Here is a 12,891-nt window from a genome sequence, read left to right as displayed (position 1 = left end):
CCAAAGCAAATTTATTTTGTGCTGAGTATTGAATAGTCTTCACACGTGTGAAAGGAATTTTATCCCAACTTAAGAGGTTTGCTTTGTGAGAAAAATGAATGAAATCGGTATCATTCATTTTAAGAATTTTTAAATGAACGTTTTGAAACTTCAGAGTTTCCAAAAGCTTCACCAACGCTATGGGACTATAAATTTCATGATGACGGAGTGATCTCTCTAAGACGCTGTGAACAGCATCCACATCTTGGATCCTGGAATGCCCAGGTTCCGAATATTTGTGGGTGATTGTTTCAATCATAGGATTGTCGTGAAGAATTTGCAGAATTGCGGTGGATGTTATTTTATTCCTGTTCTGAGGAACACAAGAGTCACTCCACAAAATTATATGTTTAATTTGTGGTTGATCCTCAATTACGCATTGGATAATCTTGAACAACGCACTGGCGATATCATCTCCAGTTCGTCCACTGCAACTTTCATCCCAGATACAACAATATGTTGTCTTATTGAGATTGCACAGGCCAGTTAAATTGAATACTGATATTTTTCGCTTGTAATAAAAAAGACTGGCGAAACCTTTTGGCAGAGGAATAGTGTTCTGCAAATTATAGCTAATGATAGCTGTTTCATTATTAATCTGATGACGGTCCCTCTCTCTCTCTTGCTTAGCAAAATTGTTGTTTCTCACGTGATTATCATATTCTTCTTGAGAAACTTTCCCGGTTTTGAATAGAACACATTTGGAGCATTGGTCTTTAATCGGGCGATGGAAAGACAGATTGTACTGCATATTGAAAACATTACGATAAACTGCTTCGGACACGTAAGGATTCCCAGATTCAATATACAACTGGTACATTTTAGAAACGGACAGATGTGCCTCAAGGTATTTTTTTGAAGTGTCGGCGCGACAGTAATGCGATTCCACTGTTGGAAATCCTTCAATGTGACGCTTAACACAGTCTATGTCTTCCTCTGTGTACTTTGATCCCTTGTACCGTTGCATTTTAAGCTTTTCGGGAATGCCGTCAGAATTTTGCACATTTTCAAAAAAAATAGTAAATTCTGGATTCACTGATGTTGAGTGTATTTAAGAAAAAAGTCTTGCAGACCTGATGTTTCTTGTTCTCTCGTTCGAAGTAATACAGGAATGTGTGCCTGCGCCTGGATGGACCAACTGTCTTGCGTTTTGTTTCCTTTTTCGTAACAAATTTTGCAAAAAAGAACCGTTTTTCAGGATCAGTCAGATTCCAAAACTTTTCGAAGATATCATTTCTATCCTCTTCTGTAAAGATTGATACACAACCCTTCTTGCATGTTGTATTGCAAGGCGCTTTTTTAGTTCTCTGGGGAATCACATCTCCTTTCCTGTTTGTATAAAGTTTCCCGCTTTCTCGAAATTTCCTTCTAATAGTTTGAGTCCAATTTTCCGGATTTGCTTTCCTTTTACGCCCAGTCACTTTAACGATATTGTCTAAAATAATAAGTATTTTCAATTTTTGCAAGTTATTAGGAGAATAGAGCTGTTTTCTTTTAATTACCATCTTCCTCAGCTAATTGTAATGGCATATTTAGTTCTCCAGAAAACTCTGCTTCCTTCACAAAGTCTGCCCTTCCTGTAAAATCCGTTTTCCCTGGGGACTTTCTGCCTTCTGTGAATTCCGCTTCTCCTGAGGACTCTGATAGACCTATGATCACTGATTCCCCTGAGGGCTCTTCTCCACCTGTGAATTCTTCTCCTGAAAATTGCGCACTGCCAGAGGCTTCTTCTGCTGCCATGAATTCTTTTACTTCTATGAACTCTGCTGTTCCTGAAGGGCCATCGGTACCTCCTAGGAACTCATTGTGGGTGCACATTAAATTTCCGTTGTCATAAAACACATCACTGCCCTCAGAGTTGGCAATTTGAAGAACAAATGCAACATTTTCACTCTCATTCAGTAGCGCCATAACCTCAAATTTTGCTGTGTGAATGAAAAACAATGAATATCCACATTTCACATAAATTAACGATTATTTTTTGTAACTTACCTGTTTAGAGTTACACCCATTAGTCAATCCTCTAATTTAACACATTCCACTTTGCCTTACGAATGAGAAATTACAAAGTTCTTCCCCGCACTTGTTGTAAATAAACACACGAAGAGCGCAATTACGACAATCGATTAAATTCATCGTGTCACTTACGATACAGTTACGATATTTGTCCATGAATTAATTTGTTAACATGTACTTACGATAGAGGTCATTTAAAATAAAATTAAAATTATTAAAAAAATTTTTTTTTGAAAACACAGCTTAATAAAGCATATTTAATTGTTTACAACACAATTAAAACCCAAAAATCGAAAAAATGCAGATACGACAGAGGTAGACGCAACCGACGATATATCGAAATTCGAAATGGCAGAACAATCAGCGCTAAAGCGGAGAGCACATGAACTTTAGCGTGACTTTTGTCTCTTCGAAAGATTATTTCTGGAACGGTACCACTGTAGCATATTTCCAGAGGTGTGCAAGCACCGTTGAAACCGAATAAAATAAGTTTCCCAGAGTGGTCAATCCACAACTGTCTTTGTCATGCCTGCCAAATTGTAAGGCATAGTCCACACTAATTTGTAATGCATTTGTAAGGTCAGAGGAACCACTACTAAAGGAAAAAGTCGTTTTTTGCATTCGAATCTGGCAACACTAAAAAAAAAGTGGCCGATGTTGCATTTTTTTTCAGGAATTTTTTATTATTCTTGACGAATTCTTCTTGCCCGATTTTGTTGCAAGAGGTCTAATAAATACAAATAAATACTTAGGGTAAATGTTCTAATTCAAAACCATTTTCAGACGCTTTAACTTTGACAGAAGATTCAACACAGTAATTTGAGTTTTTTCTGAAGAGAATTACATAAATTTGCTCCTTGACTCTTCTAAAATGTTACTATTTAGTGCAAATTCATTAAATTGAGTTTGAAAACTACTTTAAGACAAGAAAAATACACAAGTGCAAAATGCTTCTATTGGAAACAATTTAATTCAAATGGAGACAAGGGAAATTTTCCAATTGGAGACAAACACTAAGTGATTAAGAAAATAGTTTATTTAATCATTTTTTTAGATGACATTTTTAGTATCCTCATTCTCGCCTTTTTGCTCTTTTACTTTTTGATCATCTTTTGAACCGTTTAAGAACTTTGCATTGTCAATACCGTTACGATCAAATGGTAACAAGCCGCATCCTCTAAATCCACTTTTTGCTATATTTTCGAGATTTAAGAGTGGCAATGCATTTGATAATACCCTTGCAAGATTTCTTGGTTTCAATCTGTCTCCATCATTTTCCATTCTCCACTGAGCTAAAGATCAATGGAGAATGGACCACCTTTTCGCCTTTGGGAGAAAGCATAACACCAGTTTCGTCTAGATTAAAGATGCGATCAGGAGGGAATTCCAAAAGATCTTTCGATTCTAAGTATTCACGGGTTTTCTCAAACCAGTCAGTGATGTTCTCAGAGGTAACACCAGCTCTTTGGGTGGTATATGATTCTGGTTTACGTCGGCTTAATTCAGGATGTCTCTTCAAAAACTTCCTGAACCAAGCATATCCTGGCCTTCCATCTACAAACTCATTGGTGATCTCGAACTTCTTACACATGAGCTGTACAGTGTCGAGGACTTGATCCTTAGTTATAAGATGCCATTTGTCAGCGCATTCCAAAATCCATTCAACAAGCTCGTCTTCCATGACCTTTGGTAAAGTGGGGCGCCTTCCCACACTGAATTCCTCCGGATATCTTCTAGTAAGCTTATTATAAAGTGTTGATTTCGGAACGTGAAACAAAACTGACGCCTCTGTTAGTGATTTTCCACGACGAAAGGCTTCCAAAGCTTTGTTGAGTTGCTCTTAAGTGTAGGTTTTGTTCTTTTTCCTGGTCTTATTTTCCTTTCCCATCTGAAACAATAAGGAGATCGCTCCAATAAACCCATATTTTCGGTGTTTCCCATTGAAGCACTTGCGCACATTTCACAAAAGTACCTTTTGTTCAGAAAATATGTAATTATTTTAATTGAGCACTTCACTTACGGTTAACAATAAAGTTTAAGACTTAATTTCACTAAAATTTGCCAGATATAGTGCATAAACGTCAAAAAATTAATAAACAACAATCAGCTTACTTGCCTTTTTCATAAGAAAAAATGGTCGATCGATGAATTTTTTCGACGGTGAAAAGTTACACTGTCAATTGAAATGAGACTTTTAAATGTTAAAACTTATTTATATGAATGGATTTACGCTTCATTTGAACCACAAGGAACTAAATAATAAAAATATAGCACAGAAAATATATGAATAAAAATATAAGTTGAGTATTTATTATGGAAAAAATAAGTTTCCATTTGGAGTAGCAAAAAATTTCCAATTGGAGCAGGTTTTGAATTAGCTTAATTTACCCTAGTCACAATGCTTCCAAAACTCACCAATTTTCTTTTGCAATTTACAAATCACAGATTTTCCACATGATTTTCATAATTTTCCACGAATTATGAAATGTTGCAAAAGTCGCAGAGCGACCCATATTTATCCTTTTATTTCTTTCAAATCACCCCTTTTAACGAATTCTATGTCACTAAACTGATTCTAAAAACTATTTTCTTTATGTTTACAGCAATTTTTAGTGAAATTTCATTAATTAAACTTCACAAATTGGCTTTAAAAAGCAATCTCGGTGACGTTTTTTTTCAAATCCTGGCGACGACCACTACAAAAACAGAAAAACGACTTTTTCCTTTAGTAGTGGTTCCTGTGGCTGTGTACAGTAGACTCTCGCTCAATCGGCTCTTTTTCAATCGAGCACAAAATTTTATTAAAGATTTTCACATTTTATTTTAAAGGAAATTGTTCAAATTCGTTATAATTCCTCTTATTTTGTTATGATTCTCTATAATTGAGCGCTTTTTGTGGAATTTATAATGATTTTATTGCCCAAATCTATCGCTAAACCAGATGACATTTTGCCCCAAATGCCCAATTGAGAGAGAGCTTACTCTGTATTTCGTTGCAGTGCCATCACACGGCCACTCAAAAATTTGACGCTAATTTTTAAATTTTGACAGTTGTTTGAAATGTAACTAATTTTATGAATATTTTAATTTGCAGATGATGAGGAAACACAGGTATCAGCTGTCTGAGATGCCGGTGATGCTGACATTCCGAATAATTAAAAAAAAAAGAAAAATACATATACATATATATACAAAAGAGAAAAACGTTAAGAAAACACCAAATTTACTATAAATTGCTTTTTGTTTTTTTTTTCTTTAAATAATTTTTAAATTTATAACTAGTTTTGTTGGTATTTAAAAGATAAAAGAAAAGGAATCTATTTTTTTTTTTTAGTTTAAATGAAGCATGTCTGAATATTTCTTTTGAAATGGATTTTTTAGAAAGAATAATAATAGAGAAGAAAAAAATAATACAAAAAAATGGAAAAAAATAAATTAATGTGATAGTATTGAGAATCTCAAAAAAAAAAGAAGTTTTATATCGTAAATTTAACTTTTTTTTTCTGTAATTTTGAAGTCAATTCTGTATCTTTTTGAATATATATTTTTTTTGCAGAAGGAAATGCTCTCTGGATTATTGTATTTTTTTTCTTAATTAAAAAAAGACATATCAAATGTTTTTCTTCTTCTTAATTCTCTATTGGAGATAGTACAGTATTATTATTTAAAAAATTTCTATAAATGACAAAAATGGTGAGAACAATATTTACCGAATTCGAAGGTTCTTCCTTTTTTTTTTTAAGTGAGAGAGAGGGAGAGGAAAAATGAATTAAACAGAGTCCAATTTGTTCAAATACTTTTTAAATATTAATAGTTTTATTTAATGACTATTAAATGAATTTTGAAGTAAAAGTTATTAAATAAAACTGTCAATATGCCCAATAATATACGAAATAAAAGAAGATTTTTAAAAAAAATTTAAATAATAATAAAAGAAATATAATTAGAGTACAGGGAAAAAAATATTTTTGAGTAAACTATGTTTTCTTCTAAAGACAAAAATTAAAGAAATAATAAATAAATGAAAAAGAGAAAATACATTTGGAGAAATTATGAAGAAAAAGGAATATTAAGAGAAAAGAAATAAATAGTTAAAATAAATGTAATCAATGTGATTCATCCTCGAAAATAAACCAATCCAATATTTGCTTCGTTTTATTCTCCTCTTGTAAATAATAAGCGTTATTTAATTTCGAAATAAAGAAAATAAAAGTAAAATAAAAGCAAAAAATCAAGGAAAAATGTTTTGTGAAAAAAGACAAAAAGAAAATTAAAAGAGATAACTGTATATTTTTAGATGAAAATTGTCTTGTGAGATAAAAAAAAGAGAAATATTTACAAAAAAGAAAAACTAATAGGGCTCTGTAAGGGTATATGTGAATTATAATTTAGTAAAAAAAGCAAAATAAAAAAAAGAAAAATATATTAGTTGAAATAAAAATGAATACCAGTGGAACCAACCAATCTCATATTAAAAAAAAAATAGAAAAGAAATATAAATAAGTCCCAGAAATATTAAACCCATTTTACTTATAATAAAACAAAAAAAAACCAATCGTAGTATTTGTTATATTTTGTAAATAATCATAAAATAAAAAAAAACCTCAAATGAACAAAAAAGAGTCTCGATGTAATTATTAAACAAAAAAAAAGAATCTATTTGTTAGTTTAAATTAAAAAAAGAAAAACAATCTTCAAACTTACACTGTTCTTCCTTCCAAAAAAACAACAACAAAAAAATGCCTTTAAGTTGTCAAAAGTGTCTTTCCAATTCACAAAAGAAACAAAGGAATGTTATAAAAATAAGAAAAGGAAGAGAAAAAAAAGTAAGATCATTAATGTAAAACACAAAAAAAAGACTTCTTCCTAACAAAAACAAAAAAAAATAATTAAAAAAGAAAAACAATTATATCGCAGAAAAAATAACAAAACACACCTTTTAAAAACTACTATATTATTGTATTAAAAAAAAACAAAAGAAAAACATCAATAACAAATTTAAATTGTGTTTTTTTTTTTACGAAAGATGGAGTTTTTCCAGTGTGAATTAATGGTTCCGTTCCAGAAATAATCTTTCGAAGAGACAAGCGCTGATTGTTCTGCCATTTCGAATTTCGATATTCTTGACACTTCAAACGCCAAAAATGTCAGCAACAGTGTTCAAATGAATTTCAAGATGGCAGAACATTTCAAATTTGCAATGTCCTTTTGGTGACCTTTGCTCAGTTTTTTTTTTGTAACTCGTCGATTTGAACGTTAGAATTTCCCACGGGTTTTTAGGTAAGTTCTCTCTGGATATACCTTTGGTACCTTCGAATCGGTAAAGGAAAAACCTGAGCCGGACAGAGCTCTTAAATTCGAAAAGGGAACCAGCAATGACGCTACATTGCGCTCCATTCCTTGAAGTACCGACGCTATCTTTAGCATCATTCCTTGAAGAACCTGCATCACTTTGTGATTTATTTCCATTTTTTGACCAAAAAAATCAATGGACTAACCCTTTACAGTTTTTTCGAAAAATCGAAAATCCGCTCTAAAAACCGGAATTCTCAATATTTCTGGGTGAAAATCACTAAGAATACTTGAAATGGTTCTACTAATTGATTTTCATTGCGGAATTTGCAAAATCTCGAAAAAAAATTTTTGACCAAAAAAATTGATAGGCTAACCCCTTACAGTTTTTTCGAAAAATCAAAAATCCGCTCTAAAAACCGGAATTCTCAATATTTCTGGGTGAAAATCACTAAGAATACTTGAAATGGTTCTACTAATTGATTTTCATTGCGGAATTTGCAAAATCTCGAAAAAAAAATTTTTGACCAAAAAAATCGATAGACTAACCCCTTACAGTTTTTTCGAAAAATCGAAAATCCGCTCTAAAAACCGGAATTCTCAATATTTCTGGGTGAAAATCACTAAGAATACTTGAAATGGTTCTACTAATTGATTTTCATTGCGGAATTTGCAAAATCTCGAAAAAAAAATTTTTGACCAAAAAAATCGATAGACTAACCCCTTACAGTTTTTTCGAAAAATCGAAAATCCGCTCTAAAAACCGGAATTCTCAATATTTCTGGGTGAAAATCACTAAGAATACTTGAAATGGTTCTACTAATTGATTTTCATTGCGGAATTTGCAAAATCTCGAAAAAAAAATTTTTGACCAAAAAAATCGATAGACTAACCCCTTACAGTTTTTTCGAAAAATCGAAAATCCGCTCTAAAAACCGGAATTCTCAATATTTCTGGGTGAAAATCACTAAGAATACTTGAAATGGTTCTACTAATTGATTTTCATTGCGGAATTTGCAAAATCTCGAAAAAAAAATTTTTGACCAAAAAAATCGATAGACTAACCCCTTACAGTTTTTTCGAAAAATCGAAAATCCGCTCTAAAAACCGGAATTCTCAATATTTCTGGGTGAAAATCACTAAGAATACTTGAAATGGTTCTACTAATTGATTTTCATTGCGGAATTTGCAAAATCTCGAAAAAAAAATTTTTGACCAAAAAAATCGATAGACTAACCCCTTACAGTTTTTTCGAAAAATCGAAAATCCGCTCTAAAAACCGGAATTCTCAATATTTCTGGGTGAAAATCACTAAGAATACTTGAAATGGTTCTACTAATTGATTTTCATTGCGGAATTTGCAAAATCTCGAAAAAAAAATTTTTGACCAAAAAAATCGATAGACTAACCCCTTACAGTTTTTTCGAAAAATCGAAAATCCGCTCTAAAAACCGGAATTCTCAATATTTCTGGGTGAAAATCACTAAGAATACTTGAAATGGTTCTACTAATTGATTTTCATTGCGGAATTTGCAAAATCTCGAAAAAAAAATTTTTGACCAAAAAAATCGATAGACTAACCCCTTACAGTTTTTTCGAAAAATCGAAAATCCGCTCTAAAAACCGGAATTCTCAATATTTCTGGGTGAAAATCACTAAGAATACTTGAAATGGTTCTACTAATTGATTTTCATTGCGGAATTTGCAAAATCTCGAAAAAAAAATTTTTGACCAAAAAAATCGATAGACTAACCCCTTACAGTTTTTTCGAAAAATCGAAAATCCGCTCTAAAAACCGGAATTCTCAATATTTCTGGGTGAAAATCACTAAGAATACTTGAAATGGTTCTACTAATTGATTTTCATTGCGGAATTTGCAAAATCTCGAAAAAAAAATTTTTGACCAAAAAAATCGATAGACTAACCCCTTACAGTTTTTTCGAAAAATCGAAAATCCGCTCTAAAAACCGGAATTCTCAATATTTCTGGGTGAAAATCACTAAGAATACTTGAAATGGTTCTACTAATTGATTTTCATTGCGGAATTTGCAAAATCTCGAAAAAAAAATTTTTGACCAAAAAAATCGATAGACTAACCCCTTACAGTTTTTTCGAAAAATCGAAAATCCGCTCTAAAAACCGGAATTCTCAATATTTCTGGGTGAAAATCACTAAGAATACTTGAAATGGTTCTACTAATTGATTTTCATTGCGGAATTTGCAAAATCTCGAAAAAAAAATTTTTGACCAAAAAAATCGATAGACTAACCCCTTACAGTTTTTTCGAAAAATCGAAAATCCGCTCTAAAAACCGGAATTCTCAATATTTCTGGGTGAAAATCACTAAGAATACTTGAAATGGTTCTACTAATTGATTTTCATTGCGGAATTTGCAAAATCTCGAAAAAAAAATTTTTGACCAAAAAAATCGATAGACTAACCCCTTACAGTTTTTTCGAAAAATCGAAAATCCGCTCTAAAAACCGGAATTCTCAATATTTCTGGGTGAAAATCACTAAGAATACTTGAAATGGTTCTACTAATTGATTTTCATTGCGGAATTTGCAAAATCTCGAAAAAAAAATTTTTGACCAAAAAAATCGATAGACTAACCCCTTACAGTTTTTTCGAAAAATCGAAAATCCGCTCTAAAAACCGGAATTCTCAATATTTCTGGGTGAAAATCACTAAGAATACTTGAAATGGTTCTACTAATTGATTTTCATTGCGGAATTTGCAAAATCTCGAAAAAAAAATTTTTGACCAAAAAAATCGATAGACTAACCCCTTACAGTTTTTTCGAAAAATCGAAAATCCGCTCTAAAAACCGGAATTCTCAATATTTCTGGGTGAAAATCACTAAGAATACTTGAAATGGTCTCTAATTGATTTTACGGAATTTGCAAAATTGATTGACCAAAAAAATCGATAGACATTGCGGAATTTGCAAATCTAAGAATCGAAAAAAAAATCTTTTTGACCAAAAAAATCGATAGACTAACCCCTTACAGTTTTTTCGAAAAATCGAAAATCCGCTCTAAAAACCGGAATTCTCAATATTTCTGGGTGAAAATCACTAAGAATACTTGAAATGGTTCTACTAATTGATTTTCATTGCGGAATTTGCAAAATCTCGAAAAAAAAATTTTTGACCAAAAAAATCGATAGACTAACCCCTTACAGTTTTTTCGAAAAATCGAAAATCCGCTCTAAAAACCGGAATTCTCAATATTTCTGGGTGAAAATCACTAAGAATACTTGAAATGGTTCTACTAATTGATTTTCATTGCGGAATTTGCAAAATCTCGAAAAAAAAATTTTTGACCAAAAAAATCGATAGACTAACCCCTTACAGTTTTTCGAAAAATCGAAAATCCGCTCTAAAAACCGGAATTCTCAATATTTCTGGGTGAAAATCACTAAGAATACTTGAAATGGTTCTACTAATTGATTTTCATTGCGGAATTTGCAAAATCTCGAAAAAAAAATTTTTGACCAAAAAAATCGATAGACTAACCCCTTACAGTTTTTTCGAAAAATCGAAAATCCGCTCTAAAAACCGGAATTCTCAATATTTCTGGGTGAAAATCACTAAGAATACTTGAAATGGTTCTAATTGATTTTACGGAATTTGCAAAATTGATTTCGATAGACATTGCGGAAAATTTAAAAACCGGCAAAATCTCGAAAAAAAAATCTTTTTGACCAAAAAAATCGATAGACTAACCCCTTACAGTTTTTTCGAAAAATCGAAAATCCGCTCTAAAAACCGGAATTCTCAATATTTCTGGGTGAAAATCACTAAGAATACTTGAAATGGTTCTACTAATTGATTTTCATTGCGGAATTTGCAAAATCTCGAAAAAAAATTTTTTGACCAAAAAAATCGATAGACTAACCCCTTACAGTTTTTTCGAAAAATCGAAAATCCGCTCTAAAAACCGGAATTCTCAATATTTCTGGGTGAAAATCACTAAGAATACTTGAAATGGTTCTACTAATTGATTTTCATTGCGGAATTTGCAAAATCACGAAAAAAAAATTTTTGACCAAAAAAATCGATAGACTAACCCCTTACAGTTTTTTCGAAAAATCGAAAATCCGCTCTAAAAACCGGAATTCTCAATATTTCTGGGTGAAAATCACTAAGAATACTTGAAATGGTTCTACTAATTGATTTTCATTGCGGAATTTGCAAAATCTCGAAAAAAAAATTTTGACCAAAAAATTGATAGACTAACCCCTTACAGTTTTTTCGAAAAATCGAAAATCCGCTCTAAAAACCGGAATTCTCAATATTTCTGGGTGAAAATCACTAAGAATACTTGAAATGGTTCTACTAATTGATTTTCATTGCGGAATTTGCAAAATCTCGAAAAAAAAATTTTTGACCAAAAAAATCGATAGACTAACCCCTTACAGTTTTTTCGAAAAATCGAAAATCCGCTCTAAAAACCGGAATTCTCAATATTTCTGGGTGAAAATCACTAAGAATACTTGAAATGGTTCTACTAATTGATTTTCATTGCGGAATTTGCAAAATCTCGAAAAAAAAATTTTGACCAAAAAAATCGATAGACTAACCCCTTACAGTTTTTCGAAAAATCGAAAATCCGCTCTAAAAACCGGAATTCTCAATATTTCTGGGTGAAAATCACTAAGAATACTTGAAATGGTTCTACTAATTGATTTTCATTGCGGAATTTGCAAAATCTCGAAAAAAAATTTTTGACCAAAAAAATTGATAGACTAACCCCTTACAGTTTTTTCGAAAAATCGAAAATCCGCTCTAAAAACCGGAATTCTCAATATTTCTGGGTGAAAATCACTAAGAATACTTGAAATGGTTCTACTAATTGATTTTCATTGCGGAATTTGCAAAATCTCGAAAAAAAAATTTTTGACCAAAAAAATCGATAGACTAACCCCTTACAGTTTTTTCGAAAAATCGAAAATCCGCTCTAAAACCGGAATTCTCAATATTTCTGGGTGAAAATCACTAAGAATACTTGAAATGGTTCTACTAATTGATTTTCATTGCGGAATTTGCAAAATCTCGAAAAAAAAATTTTTGACCAAAAAAAATTGATAGACTAACCCCTTACAGTTTTTTCGAAAAATCGAAAATCCGCTCTAAAAACCGGAATTCTCAATATTTCTGGGTGAAAATCACTAAGAATACTTGAAATGGTTCTACTAATTGATTTTCATGCGGAATTTGCAAAATCTCGAAAAAAAAATTTTTGACCAAAAAAATCGATAGACTAACCCTTACAGTTTTTTCGAAAAATCGAAAATCCGCTCTAAAAACCGGAATTCTCAATATTTCTGGGTGAAAATCACTAAGAATACTTGAAATGGTTCTACTAATTGATTTTCATTGCGGAATTTGCAAAATCTCGAAAAAAAAATTTTTGACCAAAAAATCGATAGGCTAACCCCTTACAGTTTTTTCGAAAAATCGAAAATCCGCTCTAAAAACCGGAATTCTCAATATTTCTGGGTGAAAATCACTAAGAATACTTGAAATGGTTCTACTAATTG

At 31.6% G+C, this 12,891-nt stretch overlaps 1 protein-coding gene across 6 annotated transcripts in view; it reads left to right on the top strand.

The window, feature by feature from the left end:
- Nucleotides 1-6,710, top strand: part of LOC129808762 (rap guanine nucleotide exchange factor 2) — a 44,997-nt gene extending 38,287 nt beyond the window's left edge. For all 6 annotated transcript variants that reach the window (XM_055858594.1, XM_055858596.1, XM_055858599.1 and 3 more), the window contains one exon: nt 5,150-6,710. In XM_055858594.1, coding sequence (XP_055714569.1) covers nt 5,150-5,181 — 32 coding nt within the window. In that variant the 3' untranslated portion in view covers nt 5,182-6,710. The remainder of the gene's footprint in view (nt 1-5,149) is intronic.
- Nucleotides 6,711-12,891: the final 6,181 nt, after the last annotated feature.

Source organism: Phlebotomus papatasi, chromosome 5 (genome assembly GCF_024763615.1).
Source record: "Phlebotomus papatasi isolate M1 chromosome 5, Ppap_2.1, whole genome shotgun sequence".
Lineage (NCBI taxonomy): Eukaryota > Metazoa > Arthropoda > Insecta > Diptera > Psychodidae > Phlebotomus > Phlebotomus papatasi.
This window is presented reverse-complemented; position numbering and strand designations above follow the sequence as displayed.